This window comes from Thalassophryne amazonica, chromosome 12 (assembly GCF_902500255.1).
Source record: "Thalassophryne amazonica chromosome 12, fThaAma1.1, whole genome shotgun sequence".
Taxonomy (NCBI): Eukaryota; Metazoa; Chordata; class Actinopteri; order Batrachoidiformes; family Batrachoididae; genus Thalassophryne; species Thalassophryne amazonica.
Window position 1 is genome coordinate 10,554,278 of NC_047114.1, and position 13,448 is coordinate 10,567,725.

A 13,448-nucleotide genomic window follows, 5' to 3' on the forward strand; every position below is an offset into this window, starting at 1 on the left:
AGACCTGAACCCCATAGAAAATCTTTGGTGGGAGCTGAAACTCGAAACCTGAAAGATCTGGAGAAAATCTGTATGGTGGCTCTGTATGAAGCATTTCAAAGTCCTAGAGTGGCCTAACCAGTCTCCAGACCTGAACCCCTTAGAAAATCTTTGAAGGGAGCTGAAACTCGAAACCTGAAAGATCTGGAGAAGATCTGTATGGTGGAGTGGACCAAAATCCCTGCTGGAGTGTGCAAACTTGGTCAAATACTTATTTCATGCAATAAAATGAAAATTAATTCATTAAAAATCATACAATGTGATTTTCAATTTTTTTTTTTTTTTAAGTTCTGTCCGGTGTACCGATGATAAAAATTACAGACTTCTCCAATCATTGTAGGTGGGAAAACTTGCAAAATTGACAGTGGATCATGTACTTATTTGCCTCACTGTTCACTGGCAAGAATAGACCAACAAATAAACTGAATGAGGAAAGAAACTGAATGTGCATGCTCAGCACTGCATAAATGTTGCATGACTAAATGTAAAGTCTCACACTGCAAACGGCTTGGAGGCAAAACGTTATTCCAAGATTGCAAAACTATAGGGTGAAGCATGTGTTATCAACCAGAACAATCTTATTGTTTAAGGGACTTTGTCCACCCTTCTTTGGGCAAGTTCTGGACATTTGTCATGGTGTAATCCCTAGATTCAGTCATGTTCGTGTAGCTGTCTGAGAACTGCTCACTTTTATTTTGCACCCCAAGTCCTTCCATGCAAGCGACTTCTGGAGTACTTATCACACACGTGCCAAACAATGCAACAAAGGTCTACTGTGCATGCACACACACAATGCAGTGCATCTAGAAAGTATTCACAGCACTTCACTTTTTCTACATTTTATTATGTTACAGCCTTATTCCCAAACAGATGAAATTTTTTTTTCTTAAAATTCTACACACAATACCCCATAATGACAATGTGAAAAAGTATTTTTTTTTAGATTTTAGCAAACATATAAAAAAAAAAACAAAACAAGAAATCACATGTACATATGTATTCATAGCCTTTGCCATGAAGCTCAAAACTGAGCTCAGGTGCATCCTGTTTCCACTGATCATCCTTGAGATGTTCCTACAGCTTAATTGGAGTCCAGCTGTGGTAAATTCAGTCGATTGGACATGATTTGGAAAGACACACACCTGTCTACGTATAAGGTCCCATAGTTGACAGTTTATGTCACAGTATTAACTAAGCATGAAGTCAAAGGAATTGTCTGTAGACATCCGAGACAGGATTGTCTGGAGGCACAAATCTGTGGAAGGATGCAGAAACATTTCTGCTGCTTTGAAGGTCCTAATGAGCACAGTCGCCTCCATCATCTGTAAATGGAAGAGGTTCAGATCCACCAGGACTCTTCCTGCAGTCCAGGAGACCAAGAACCCAATGGTCACTCTGTCAGAGCTCCAGCATTCCTCTATGGAGAGAGAAGAACCTACCAGGAGGACAACAATCTCTGCAGCAATTCACCAATCAGGCCTGTATGGTAGAGTGGCCAGATGGAAGGCACTCAGTAAAAGACGAATGGCAACCCACCTACAGTTTGCCAAAACGCACCTGAAGAGCTCTCAGACCATGAGAAACAAGGTTCTCTGGTCTGATGAGGTAAAGATTGAACTATTTGGTGTGAATACTAGGCTTCATGTTTGGAGGAAACCAGGTACCATTTCTACAGTGAAGCGTGGTGGCAGCATTACTTCGCTCTCAGACTGCAGGCTTACTTGTAGTTCCTAGGGTTTGTAAGAGTAGAATGGGAGGCAGAGCCTTCAGCTTTCAGGCTCCTCTCCTGTGGAACCAGCTCCCAATTCAGATCAGGGAGACAGACACCCTCTCTACTTTTAAGAGTAGGCTTAAAACTTTCCTTTTTGCTAAAGCTTATAGTTAGGGCTGGATCAGGTGACCCTGAACCATCCCTTAGTTATGCTGCTATAGACGTAGACTGCTGGGGGGTTCCCATGATGCACTGTTTCTTTCTCTTTTTGCTCTATATGCACCACTCTGCATTTAATCATTAGTGATCGATCTCTGCTCCCCTCCACAGTATGTCTTTTTCCTGGTTCTCTCCCTCAGCCCCAACCAGTCCCAGCAGAAGACTGCCCCTCCCTGAGCCTGGTTCTGCTGGAGGTTTCTTCCTGTTAAAAGGGAGTTTTTCCTTCCCACTGTAGCCAAGTGCTTGCTCACAGGGGGTCGTTTTGACCGTTGGGGTTTTACATAATTATTGTATGGCCTTGCCTTACAATATAAAGCGCCTTGGGGCAACTGTTTGTTGTGATTTGGCGCTATATAAAAAAATTGATTGATTGATTGATTACTGGGAGATTAGTCAGGATTGAGGGAAAAGATGAATGCAGCAATGTACAGAAACATCCTGGATGAAAACCTGCTCCAGAGCACTCTTGACCTCAAACTGGGGCGACGGGTCGTCTTTCAGCAGGACAATGACCCTAAGCACACAGCCAAGATATCAAAGGAGTGTCTTCAGGACAACTCTGTGAATGTCCTTGAATGGCCCAGCCACAGCCCAGACCTGAATCCAACTGAACATCTCTGGAGAGATCTGAAAATGGCTGCACACCGACGCTCCCCATCCAACCTGATGGAATTTGAGAGGTGCTGAAAAGAGGAATGGGCAAAACTGCTCAAAGATAGGCGCACAAAGCTTGTGGCATCATACTGAAGAAGACTTGAGGCTGTAAATGCTGTCAAAGGTGCATCAACAAAGCATTGAGCAAAGGATGTGAATACCTATGTGCATGTGATTTCTAATATTACAATTTTAATAAAATTGCAAAAAAAAAAAAAAAAAACCCTCGATGTCAGGGTGCTGCCATACGCAGTACTCACTACACACCGGTAGCAACTGGGGGATTAAGGACCTTGTCCAAGGACACTTAGTGATTTTCTGGTCAGGATGGGAATTGAACGAGGATCCTCAAGAAGAACAGAATCAAAGGGACGACCCTCTCCTTCGGCCATGCTACCAACACAATTGACAATATGAATATACAGGAAATTTTGGGAAATTTTGCTGGTGCACAGGACAGGAGGCCTGCAGTAGAAGACACCCACTCCCATCTCGGGATGGAGCCGCACCTCAAACAGAGAGAGAGAAAAAAAAAACAGAATCAGGGGCAGAAAGATAACAAACACAGTATAATTTGTCAGCATTAAGCAACAAGAAAACAAGAAATACTAAGGTGATCACCGGCCACTAGCCCTAAACTTCACTAAAAGACCCAGACTTTAGATAAAGTTGAGGGTGCAACCTGCTCTGTTTCCTAATAAAATGAATTTAAAAGAGTAAAAAGCATCGTGATATGAAAGGGAAAATAAGCAGCCCAGTCTCACGTTTTTTTTTTCGTCCTCCCGTCACAAAATGATTCAAAGTTTCGTGACAGGGTTTTTGTAACCTCACTATTACTAACCCTACTAACCCTAGGGACAGGAAGCCAGTGAAGGGATGCCAAAATGGGTGTAATGTGGTCAAACTTTCTGTTTTGTGTCAAAGGTCTGGCAGCAGCATTTTGAACCAATTGGAGATCCCTTAATGCTAGACTGCGGTAAACCAGAAAGCAGAACATTGCAGTAGTCCAGTCTAGAAGAAACAAACGCATGAATCATGGTCTCAGTAACAGCCATAGACAGGATGGGACGAACTGTCACTATATTTTACAGGTGGAAGAAAGCAGTCCTCGTCATATCTCTAATGTGGAGGTCAAAGGACAATGTAGGATCAAAAATTACCCCAAGGTTCCTCACTTTGTCAGTGTGACGCATGACACATGAGCCTAGTTAACTGGTTAAATTGATGCTGGAAAGCTTACAGGATGCAGGCTTCTATCTTTTAGGGGGCGCTGCCTTTCCATCTTTATGAATTTTGGACTTTCAGCTTCCTGTTTGAGCAGCAGATAAGAGAATATTTAGAGCAGAATCCTGCAAATGGTGATACAAGCATCAAATTCAGCACAAATACTCTTTAGACATTCCTCTTTTGAATAAATTGACTGGCCATTTGAATTTTCAGTAGGCAGCCAGGTAGGGGTCAATTGAAGAATTACACAGGAGTCAAAATTAAAAGATGCTCCAGTTATTTTGAAAACTACACCACATTATTTGCCTGATCATAAAGATTCCAAAAGGTACAGTTTGGACAATCTGTGACTGAATGTTATGGAGTTATGGGGTAAAAACAGCAAGAATGGTGACAAAGGTCAGTTTCAGTTTGTACAGGGGTCAAAAGTTAAAGTTGCTCCAATTTTGGAAAAAGTGATGCAAATTATTAGTTTAGTTAATAGGGTTTTAAAAAGGAATAGTTTGCACCATGTATAATGCATGTTACGAGGTAACATATGTCACATGTCATAGAATCCAGTGGACGTCGACCTTGTTTGACCTTTACTTTGGAGACCAAGCATTCAGCTCTGTCAAAACTATTCAACTTTTCCATTTATTAATCCTATTAGCTCAACCAATAATTTGCATCACTTTATTCCAAAATTGGAGCAACTTTAAATTTGTCACTATTCTTGCTGTTTTTACCCCATAACTTCATAACATTCAGTCATAGTTAGTACAAACTATACCTTTTTGGAATCTTTATGATCAGACAAATAATGTGGTATAGTTTTCAATTTGATTGGAGCATTTTAAAATTTTGACCCCTGTGTAATTCTTCAATTGACCCCTACCTGGCTGCCTATTAAAAATTCAAGTGGCCAGTCGGTTTTTTATTTATTTATTTATTTAGTTATATTATATAGCGCCAAATCACAACAAACAGTTGCCCCAAGGCGCTTTATACTGTAAGGCAAGGCCATACAATAATAACGTAAAAACCCCAACGGTCAAAACGACCCCCTGTGAGCAAGCACTTGGCGACAGTGGGAAGGAAAAACTCCCCCTTAACAGGAAGAAACCTCCAGCAGAACCAGGCCCAGGGAGGGGCAGCCCTCCGCTGGGGCTGAGGTAGAGAACCAAAAGACATGCTGTGGAGGGGAGCAGAGATCAATCACTAATGATTAAATGCAGAGTGGTGCATACAGAGCAAAAAGAGAAAGAAACACTCAGTTTTTTGAAAGAGTAATGTCTAAGGAAAGACCCTATGAAGGTTGTGAATTCAGTTAATCTCTGTATGGAAACTATCGGACCTGATTGGTCAGTGAATGTGAGACGCTGAGGCTGAATGGATGGATTTCATTTTTCTCGTGATGGCACTGCCCCCACCTTAGAGCCGCCCGTGGGCTTCACACATCCACTCCCACGTCTCTGCCAGTGAACTGTTCTGCCTCATCCAAATGTCAAAGATGTCCATGTCTGGACTTTGTCCAGCAGGGGGCAGAGCGGTGCCCAGTGGTTGATGACCTCACAGTCGTTGCGTGCTGATATTCACCGTGTCTTTGTACCATTTTCATTTTGTTGTCGTCTCTTCTGCTGGGTTTGACCGCTGCCAGTGACGTCACGTTTGTGATTCCTTGAGACTTGGTGATGGAAAAGGGGGCGTGGCGAGCAACACTTCCTTAGTTTTTTCTGAGACGTTTAACACCTTCACCACGCTTCCTTATGGCACGTACCGTTTGAATGCGTGAGTCGTGCGCACACGCATGCTTACGTGCATATATGTGCACGCGTGTGCGCACGTTGTCTCCCTCCCTCCAGCTGGTCCTCCTCTCGCTGCTCTCTGCAGGTGATGGAGGCTGGAGGCTACGGACACACGCGCCGTGCACGGGACCCGCTTGGCGTGGTTCGGCTCGGTACCAGCGGTTCTGGTTTGGTTTTACGGCGCGTTTGGTCACGTGGTGTGGGTTTGACGCGCTGTGCGCGCGGCGCTGCAGCGTTTGCGGCGCGTCTTTGTTCGGAGCGCGTGCGCGTGTGTTCGGAGCGGAGAGATGCTGTGCGCGAGCGGCAGACGTGGGTTCGGCTGTAATTGATTGATTGTTGGAGATCGATCGTCGTGTTAAATCTGGTGTCCGCAGCAGTGATCCGGATCTGACGCAGAGTTTTCCGAAGAGCAGGTTCTGGTTTTAACTGATCAGGATCCAAAAGCGCCAAAGAGCTGATTTCCATGAAACTTGGTGGAATTCGAGTTTGTGTTGGGAAGAAGAAGTGATCAGATTTTCTGGATGATCCGGATTCAGGAGTTCCTGATCAGGGCGTTTTTCACCGTTTTGGTATCAACGGAAAGACTCAAGCTCGAATCCAGATGACAAACTGGTCCGTGTGCAGTTTGGACCTGGTCCACGATTATTACATCCGTTGACTTGTTCTTGGAGGTATGTTCTCTAATGTGTCCGATCTGCTTCATGCGACCTCATAACACGTTAATAGAACATTTGAAACAGATTTTAATTTCATTCTGCTTTCAAATCTTGTCATTGAAATTTATTTTAATCATCATTTGATTCCAATTTTTATTAATCGCCACCAAACAGTAAAATTGTTTCCTAATTTCTCAGACATGAGCGTGAAATCTTTGACTAGTTTTAACAAACTGCAAAAATTTCAGTCTTTTTTTTTTTTTTTTTTTTTTTTAAAAAGCTAGTTTAACTGATATTGATTCAGTCTGTATTTGGTTTAAACTGAGTGTGTCAGTGTAAAATGGTTTGAATCCAGATTAACTCAATTGTTCCTGGGTAAAGGATCTTTAAGCTTTTAGATAAACCATTGAATCCATGTTTAACCAGTTTAAAGAGTTTACTTTGTTCAGAAAGTGGTTTAAAAACTGCACCAGTCACTTTAAAGTTTTTGTTCAAAACTCAAAACCAATTTATCAATTTTAAAAAGCAAATGACTAATTTATCCAGACTGGAACAATTTTAGAAAATCTAACCACTGAAGAATGAGTCTGTTTTAAATCCATTTTAAGGCAGTGTGAACAGGTGTGTACACAGTTAAATTGAAACCAATGGAAATCCTTGTAACCTATATTTGGAATCGAGTGTGGGACAGATTTAAATGTCTGTGGTTGGGTTTGAAAATGTTTTGAAGCATTTTAAATCTAATCTGTGTTTTAAACCAGTTCAAAATATGTTTGAATGCATTGAAATGCTTTAAACGTGGTTTACATTAGCAACATGTTTCTTTTGGTGATGACCTGTTTCAAAAAGATACTGTTCATATGTAAACCAGTGTAACATTGCTTCAGGATGTTGAACCAAAGGTTTAAAGCTAACTGTCATCAGCGCGGCGGTTTAGACCTGCCCTGATCATGGCAGCGTTGACATGATATTCACTCTATATGACGCTGTTTGAGTTTTCAAAATGAAACACAAACTGTTGGTTGGTGCGATGGATTTTCTTTCTCACACCTTCTTCCTGGTTCTAGTTGGACCACTGAACGGGCTTCCAGTGACCCTCCAGTGACCCGCTGCTGAGGGGGTAAGTCCGGATCCAGTGTCCGGATCATGGCATGTGGCCCACATTGGACATCCAGCACTGACCATGGGGCTCAGGTCCAGGACTGTCGCTAGCTGCGGCTCGAGGAACAGAAGGGCAAAAAACAACCTCCTCCTACTCCTCACAGGGATTTAGACCAAGGAACTGGGGGTGTGGATAAGGATGGGGCTCTGCTTCTGGTGGGTCCGGGCCGGGAAGACTTCAAAAGGGGGTCTCAGGGGATTGGAATCGGGTTGCTGGCTAAGACCCCCCTGAGCTACACCCGGCCGACCAAGAGCAATAACATCCGCAAGAGGAAGATCCAGAACCTGATCTATGATGCACTGGAGAGGCCCAGGGGGTGGGCGCTGCTGTACCATGCCTTTGTGTGAGTATGAAGCTGAATTTAATAACTCATTCACATGAAAGGAACAACTGCTGGAAGTCACGATGCGGGATTCACTGTCTTTGTGGAGGGTTGAGTCTGGATTTTAGTGCTGTAGGTCTCAGTCATTCTTGACTGCTGGATCCTGGTGGTGTTGTGGGTCATGTGTTTTTGCTCTTCACCAGAGGATTTGTCACAAAGTTGTGGTCACACACATGGGTTTGTGTCCACAACTGTAAACCCATGTATTGTAGGTGCCATTGTGTTTGGTCTTTGGAGAGGATTGTAAACCTTTTGGTGAGGGAGGTGCTCACACAACCAAATTTCATAATCCGTTATTTCTTTCTGTCAGAATTTTCTGAATGCAGTATTTTGAGCGAGGTAACTACTGGATGTCTTTGATACCATGTGTTTTTGGAGGATCCTTGGGTTCCACTGGGATGACTTTGTGCCAAATGAATGGTTAGGGAGACAGGTGAGGAGGATTGCTAACATTTTGAGGGAACTTTGTCATTTTGTCCATGTGGTGTGTTTCTCTGGACATGATCCAGTGTGCAGGTGCCTCAGTGTTGAGGACCTCAACAGCTGGAGAATTTCGAGGACTTGGCCACATTTCACCTGACTGCAGCAGATAGATGGTCACTTTGGAGAGGTGAGGATGGACTGGTTGTCTGCCTGGGTGGTTGCCATCCAGGACCTGAGGTTGTTTCTTGGTGCTTCGGATGTGGTGACACATCTCAGAAGGTCCATGGTCCCAGGAGTGATTTCTTCTGCACATGTCGAAACTAGGGTTGGGTATCGAAAACCGGTTCTTTTCAAGAATCATCAAGAAATGATTAGATCCACCGACATCAACAGACTTTTTGCTTAATGATTCCCTTATTGATCCTTCGGAGCGGCCGATGTTTTTGAGGGTGTTTATCGAGAAAATGATCATTTCTCTCCTTTGTTTGCAGACCCTGCAGTGGGTCTGTAATCAAACACTTCTGCAGCAACTCTGCTGCTTGAAGCGTGAACCAACGAAGCAGTGCTCCAACCTGCTGCTTCATTGGTTCTCTGCACCGCTCTCTGCCGACTCAATTTAGAGAGATAGAGTTTGGTTGGAATTAATAACTTCAAAGCGAATAGCCTTTTAAATCAAGTGACACCTTTTTCCAAACGCTGTCACACAGACAACAAACTACAACAGACTAAAATGTTTTTTTTTTCCCCAAAAAGTGAGATGTCCTTCGTTCTTTATGAATTGCATTGATGCTGACGTGCAGTGCAGCCGGCTGAGCTCAGCTCAGAGGTACGGAATTAGATTTGTGTCAGTAATATCTGAAAGTAAATGCCTTGGACAAAAACTACAGATTTTGTTTGTTTCTATTTATGTTCAGAGACCTAGGATCCAGTGACCATGTACAGATTTTATTCATTTTTATTTCTCCAGAGATTGAGGATCCAGTGACCACTTTCACATTTATTTACTTTAAGACACAATAAAATGTTGTAGACATTGAAAACCTGTAAAGCCTATTTTTAGTACACAGAAAATTCACAAGAGGTATTGATAAGGGAAACGATAAAGAATCGGATCGGTAAGCAGAATCGATAATGGCATTGATATCGATAAAATCTTATCAATACACAACCCTCGTCCAAACCCTTTCAAGCTCCTCTTTCTGAAGTGTCTCTACAAACCATCCTACTTGCGTTGTCCCTCTGCGTTCATGCCTGCTGGATGATCCAGTCTGGGTGCTGACCAGAGAAACACACCACAAACCACAGTGTTGTAGCTGATGTTCCCTCTTCTCAGTTTCCCATGGGCAGAAGAGGGGTTGAAGGTATATAGGGAGAAGGATGCTGAGGATGGAGTCACCAGGCAGGTGGAGAAGAGGGAGGCCAAAGAGGAGGTTTCTGGGTGTGCTGAGGGAGGACATGCAGGTGGTTGGTGTGACAGAGGACAGCGTGAGATGGAGGCAGAGAATCTGTTGTCTCATCGTGAACCCTGGACTCACCATTCCTTTTGTTATCTGCTGCACAGGGAAAAGCTGGATTCCAGCAGAAAGGTGGAATGTGCTGTCAGTGTGATTTGGAGTTTTCATGACTCAGTTGGTTTTATTTTGGGTTCGGATAAAGTTGTTTTAGAATCTGCTGATTGTGTTCAGTCCCCTGAAAAGGTTCCATCACATTTGACCCATTTTCTTGGGGCTGTAATGAAGCCTGTTAATGCACGCTGGAGTCCAGCTGTAATTTAATAACACAGCAGATAATTAATAGTCTCGGCCTGATTATTACTGCTGCTTTCTGTGTGTCTTTGTCACGTGTGCGCTCTTTTACACGTGCACTCCATTGTTATGTTTGGAAACCAGTTGCACTGCACATCTGTAGAAGTTTTTATTTATTTTTCTTTTGTCTTTGTGTTTTCTGTTAAACATCATGAACACTTTCATGATTCTTGATGTACTTTTTGATCAAAGTGAGTGTGGCTGGAAGTTTAGCAACTTAATGACTTTTTTGTTGTTGCATGGAGCTAATTGTCATGAACAAATATGTAATGTCACAGCTGTAAGTGTTACATTTTACTAAACTGACTAATTTTGGAGCAGAAGAGTTTAGCTAGCTAGTCTGCTAGCTAGCTGTAACTGTCATCAGCCATGTTGGCTCACCATGTCACATGATTATATTTTCAGAAAATTCTTAACATTTCCAAAAACAACAACAACTAAAAACCCAAAAGCAAATAACCCAGATGCAGTTTTTAATCAATCATAGTGGAAATGCATACTGTTAAACGATCAGGTAGTAAATGAGAAAGATAGTCAAGCCCTGTTATGCCAGCTAGCTTCAGCAGCTAGCATTATTACATCTGTCAAGGACTTAATAAAATCATCTGCATTTATTTGTCTATCTGTTAGCAGGATTACGTCAAAACTACTGCACGGATTTTGACGAAATTTTCAACACAGATACATATTAGGCCGCCCTGTGACAGACTGGCGACCTGTCCAGAGTGCACCCCGCCTCACGCTCTGAGTGCTGGGATAGGCTCCAGCCCCCCGTGACCCTTAGTTGGAGTAAGTGGTTGAAGATGAGTGTGTGATGCATATTAGGCCATGGAAGACTCTATTAAATTCTGGAGGTGATGTGGATCTGGATCTGGATTCTGGATCAAGTTTTACTTTGTATAGTCTTTGAAAGATTACGTCAAAACTACTTCACGGATTCTCACCACATTTTCACCACGGATACACATTGGGCCATGGAAGACTCCATTAAATTTTGGAGGTGATCCGGTGTCTCAGACTGAACAGTCCCCCCCCCCCCCCCCCCCCTAAAAATTGGTCCGCCCTGCCTCCACTGCGCATGCGTCATTTGGGACCACAGCAGTACATCTGAGACTGTCTCTACATCCAAAGCGATCAAAGGGAATAATGTGATTATTAACCATCAGATGACAAAGTAAAACCTCTTAAATCATTCTGAAGTCAGTTTTAAGCAGACACGAGGCGATAATTGGTGAGTTGCTACTGACGCTTTGAAATGACGGAGGCGCAGTGAAGGCAACGCCTGACTGCTGCGCTCTGATTGCTTCCTCCTTCTTTTACTATGAAATAATGCTGAATTTTTGTGGATATGATTGTTGTACAAAAGCTGCAGATATCTGATGATGATATCTGAGATAGATGATGACTGGAGTGCAGTTTTAAGTAGAAACAAGGTGATAATCGGTGAACTGCAGCTGATGCACAGAAAGGACACATGCACAGTGAAGGCAGAGCAGACTGATTTTTAGGGGGACTGTTCGGTTGGCCACATGGGATCTGGATTGCTCTTGTTATTCTGCTGTTATGTTTCATTTAAGCCCTAAGTCCGTATAGTGTTTGTTTTGTTGTTGTTTTTTGTCTTCTCCCTTGGCAGAAAACCTCAGAGAGTTGGCATTTTCTTAAAAAGAAAAAAAAAAGCTGCTTTTGGAATGTTTCTATGATGACAATAAACACCTAATGGCAAGGTTATAATGTACAGAAGATAAAAAGCACTTGTTAGCAGGAATATAATATCCAATCTGCTAACGCAGATGGATAGATGTCATTATTATCACTTACTGAGGTGTTGCTGGGCCGGTAGCATAGATGCCTGCCTGCAGTAGCGGGCAGGTATCCCAATACCCGCCCGCTGTGCATAAAATGATGACGTTATATCATGTGCAACCCAAGAACTGTCCACAGACGATAACATGAAAAGGCAAGAAGTGTGTGTTGTTCCCAATATGGATATTCTGGATGATTTTATCATTGATAGTATGACAATGAACAGCAGCCAAAGCAGTCAGCTTGATGAGGACGCACTGGCAAATTTGGAGAGCAGCGCGGTACCAGCCAACACGACAAAAGTTAAAGTGAGCCAACTTTTTATGTACATGTTTGCTGGGTGTCGTGTTAATGTGATTCCACGTGTTGTGTATCTCAGTAAGTGATAATAATGCAGATAACATGCAGTTGTCGAGCGGGATGCATTTTCAGAGGCCCTCTGTCCATGCCCAGTCGCACAAAATGACAGATATTCGCCCGAGTTAGATGAGTTATTATTTTTTTATTTATTTGTTTTGTGGGTCTATGTAATCAAATCAGCTGAAAGCTTTACTCTCACGGTGTGGCAAGTTTGATATTTACCTGAAAAGGCGCTGCAGTGATGTCACAGCGTCTTTCTGAAAATCTGAGGGATTTTCAACTTGAAGGGCTCAGAGCAGCTGCCAAAAAAAAAAAGCTCCATTCTCATTTAGAGTCATTTAAAGCAAGATGCTGGTGCTCAGAAGAAAGTGCAATATGGGCACAGGGGCTTAGGTACTGCTCCAGAGCAGGAGACTCACAGACTTCATGCTGCAGAATCCGGGGATAATCACCGGTACCCACAGGCCTCTGGGCCTATATGGGACTTGATCCTTACACCACAGATATTTTCTGAGGATTAAATTTTAATGTCTGTGTATAGTTTGATGTTAATGAGGATGAAGTTTGATTATTCCAGAGTGTTTGGAGTGTGTGCGACACAAACAAGATGACATAAAAATATCTGTTAATTATAGAGATAATCTGCTTAAATCTTATCTTTGTCCTTGATTGTGATTTTATCTTTGTGATGACCTGAATAATGAAGTCATGAATTTGTGTACATTTTTTTCCAACACAATGACATAAGGATCAAATTATTCATGTTCACAGATATGTTATATTATGTTTAGATATGTTATTTATTCATAAATATTACATATTTAGAGGTTCTGTTTGAAAGCTGGACCAAAGCATTTGCACAGTCAGACTACAATTTAGCTTGTTTGCTTGTTGTTTCCTTTCCTTGATTGTTTGTTTGTTTGTTGTTTTTTCTTTTTAAGGACCTGTTGGAAACCCCAGATGAATCATTTTCCAGTGTGTCTGTCATTTGATTGACAGCTCGGTGTTTTGTCACAGCATATGTCACGTCCAGTATGGCTGCGGTGTCCGAGCAGCTGGAAGCTTTGACTTAGTGATAACTCAGTGGTTTAACTGGCTCTGCCTGCAGCTGATTCACCTCCCTGAGTCGCTGTTGCAGCTCATGGTGATAAAAATCTAATGCACCTGCTCTGTACTGATGTATGATGTCATCAGTGAGAGCGAAGGTATCAGCTGCAGGC

At 42.6% G+C, this 13,448-nt stretch overlaps 1 protein-coding gene across 1 annotated transcript in view; it reads left to right on the plus strand.

Moving 5' to 3' along the window:
* Window positions 1-7,358: 7,358 nt before the first annotated feature.
* Window positions 7,359-13,448, plus strand: part of kcnq3 (potassium voltage-gated channel, KQT-like subfamily, member 3) — a 273,404-nt gene continuing 267,314 nt past the window's right edge. Inside the window, 2 exon segments of the mRNA XM_034183094.1 lie at window positions 7,359-7,512; window positions 7,515-7,798. Coding sequence (XP_034038985.1) covers window positions 7,477-7,512; window positions 7,515-7,798 — 320 coding nt within the window. The 5' untranslated portion in view covers window positions 7,359-7,476.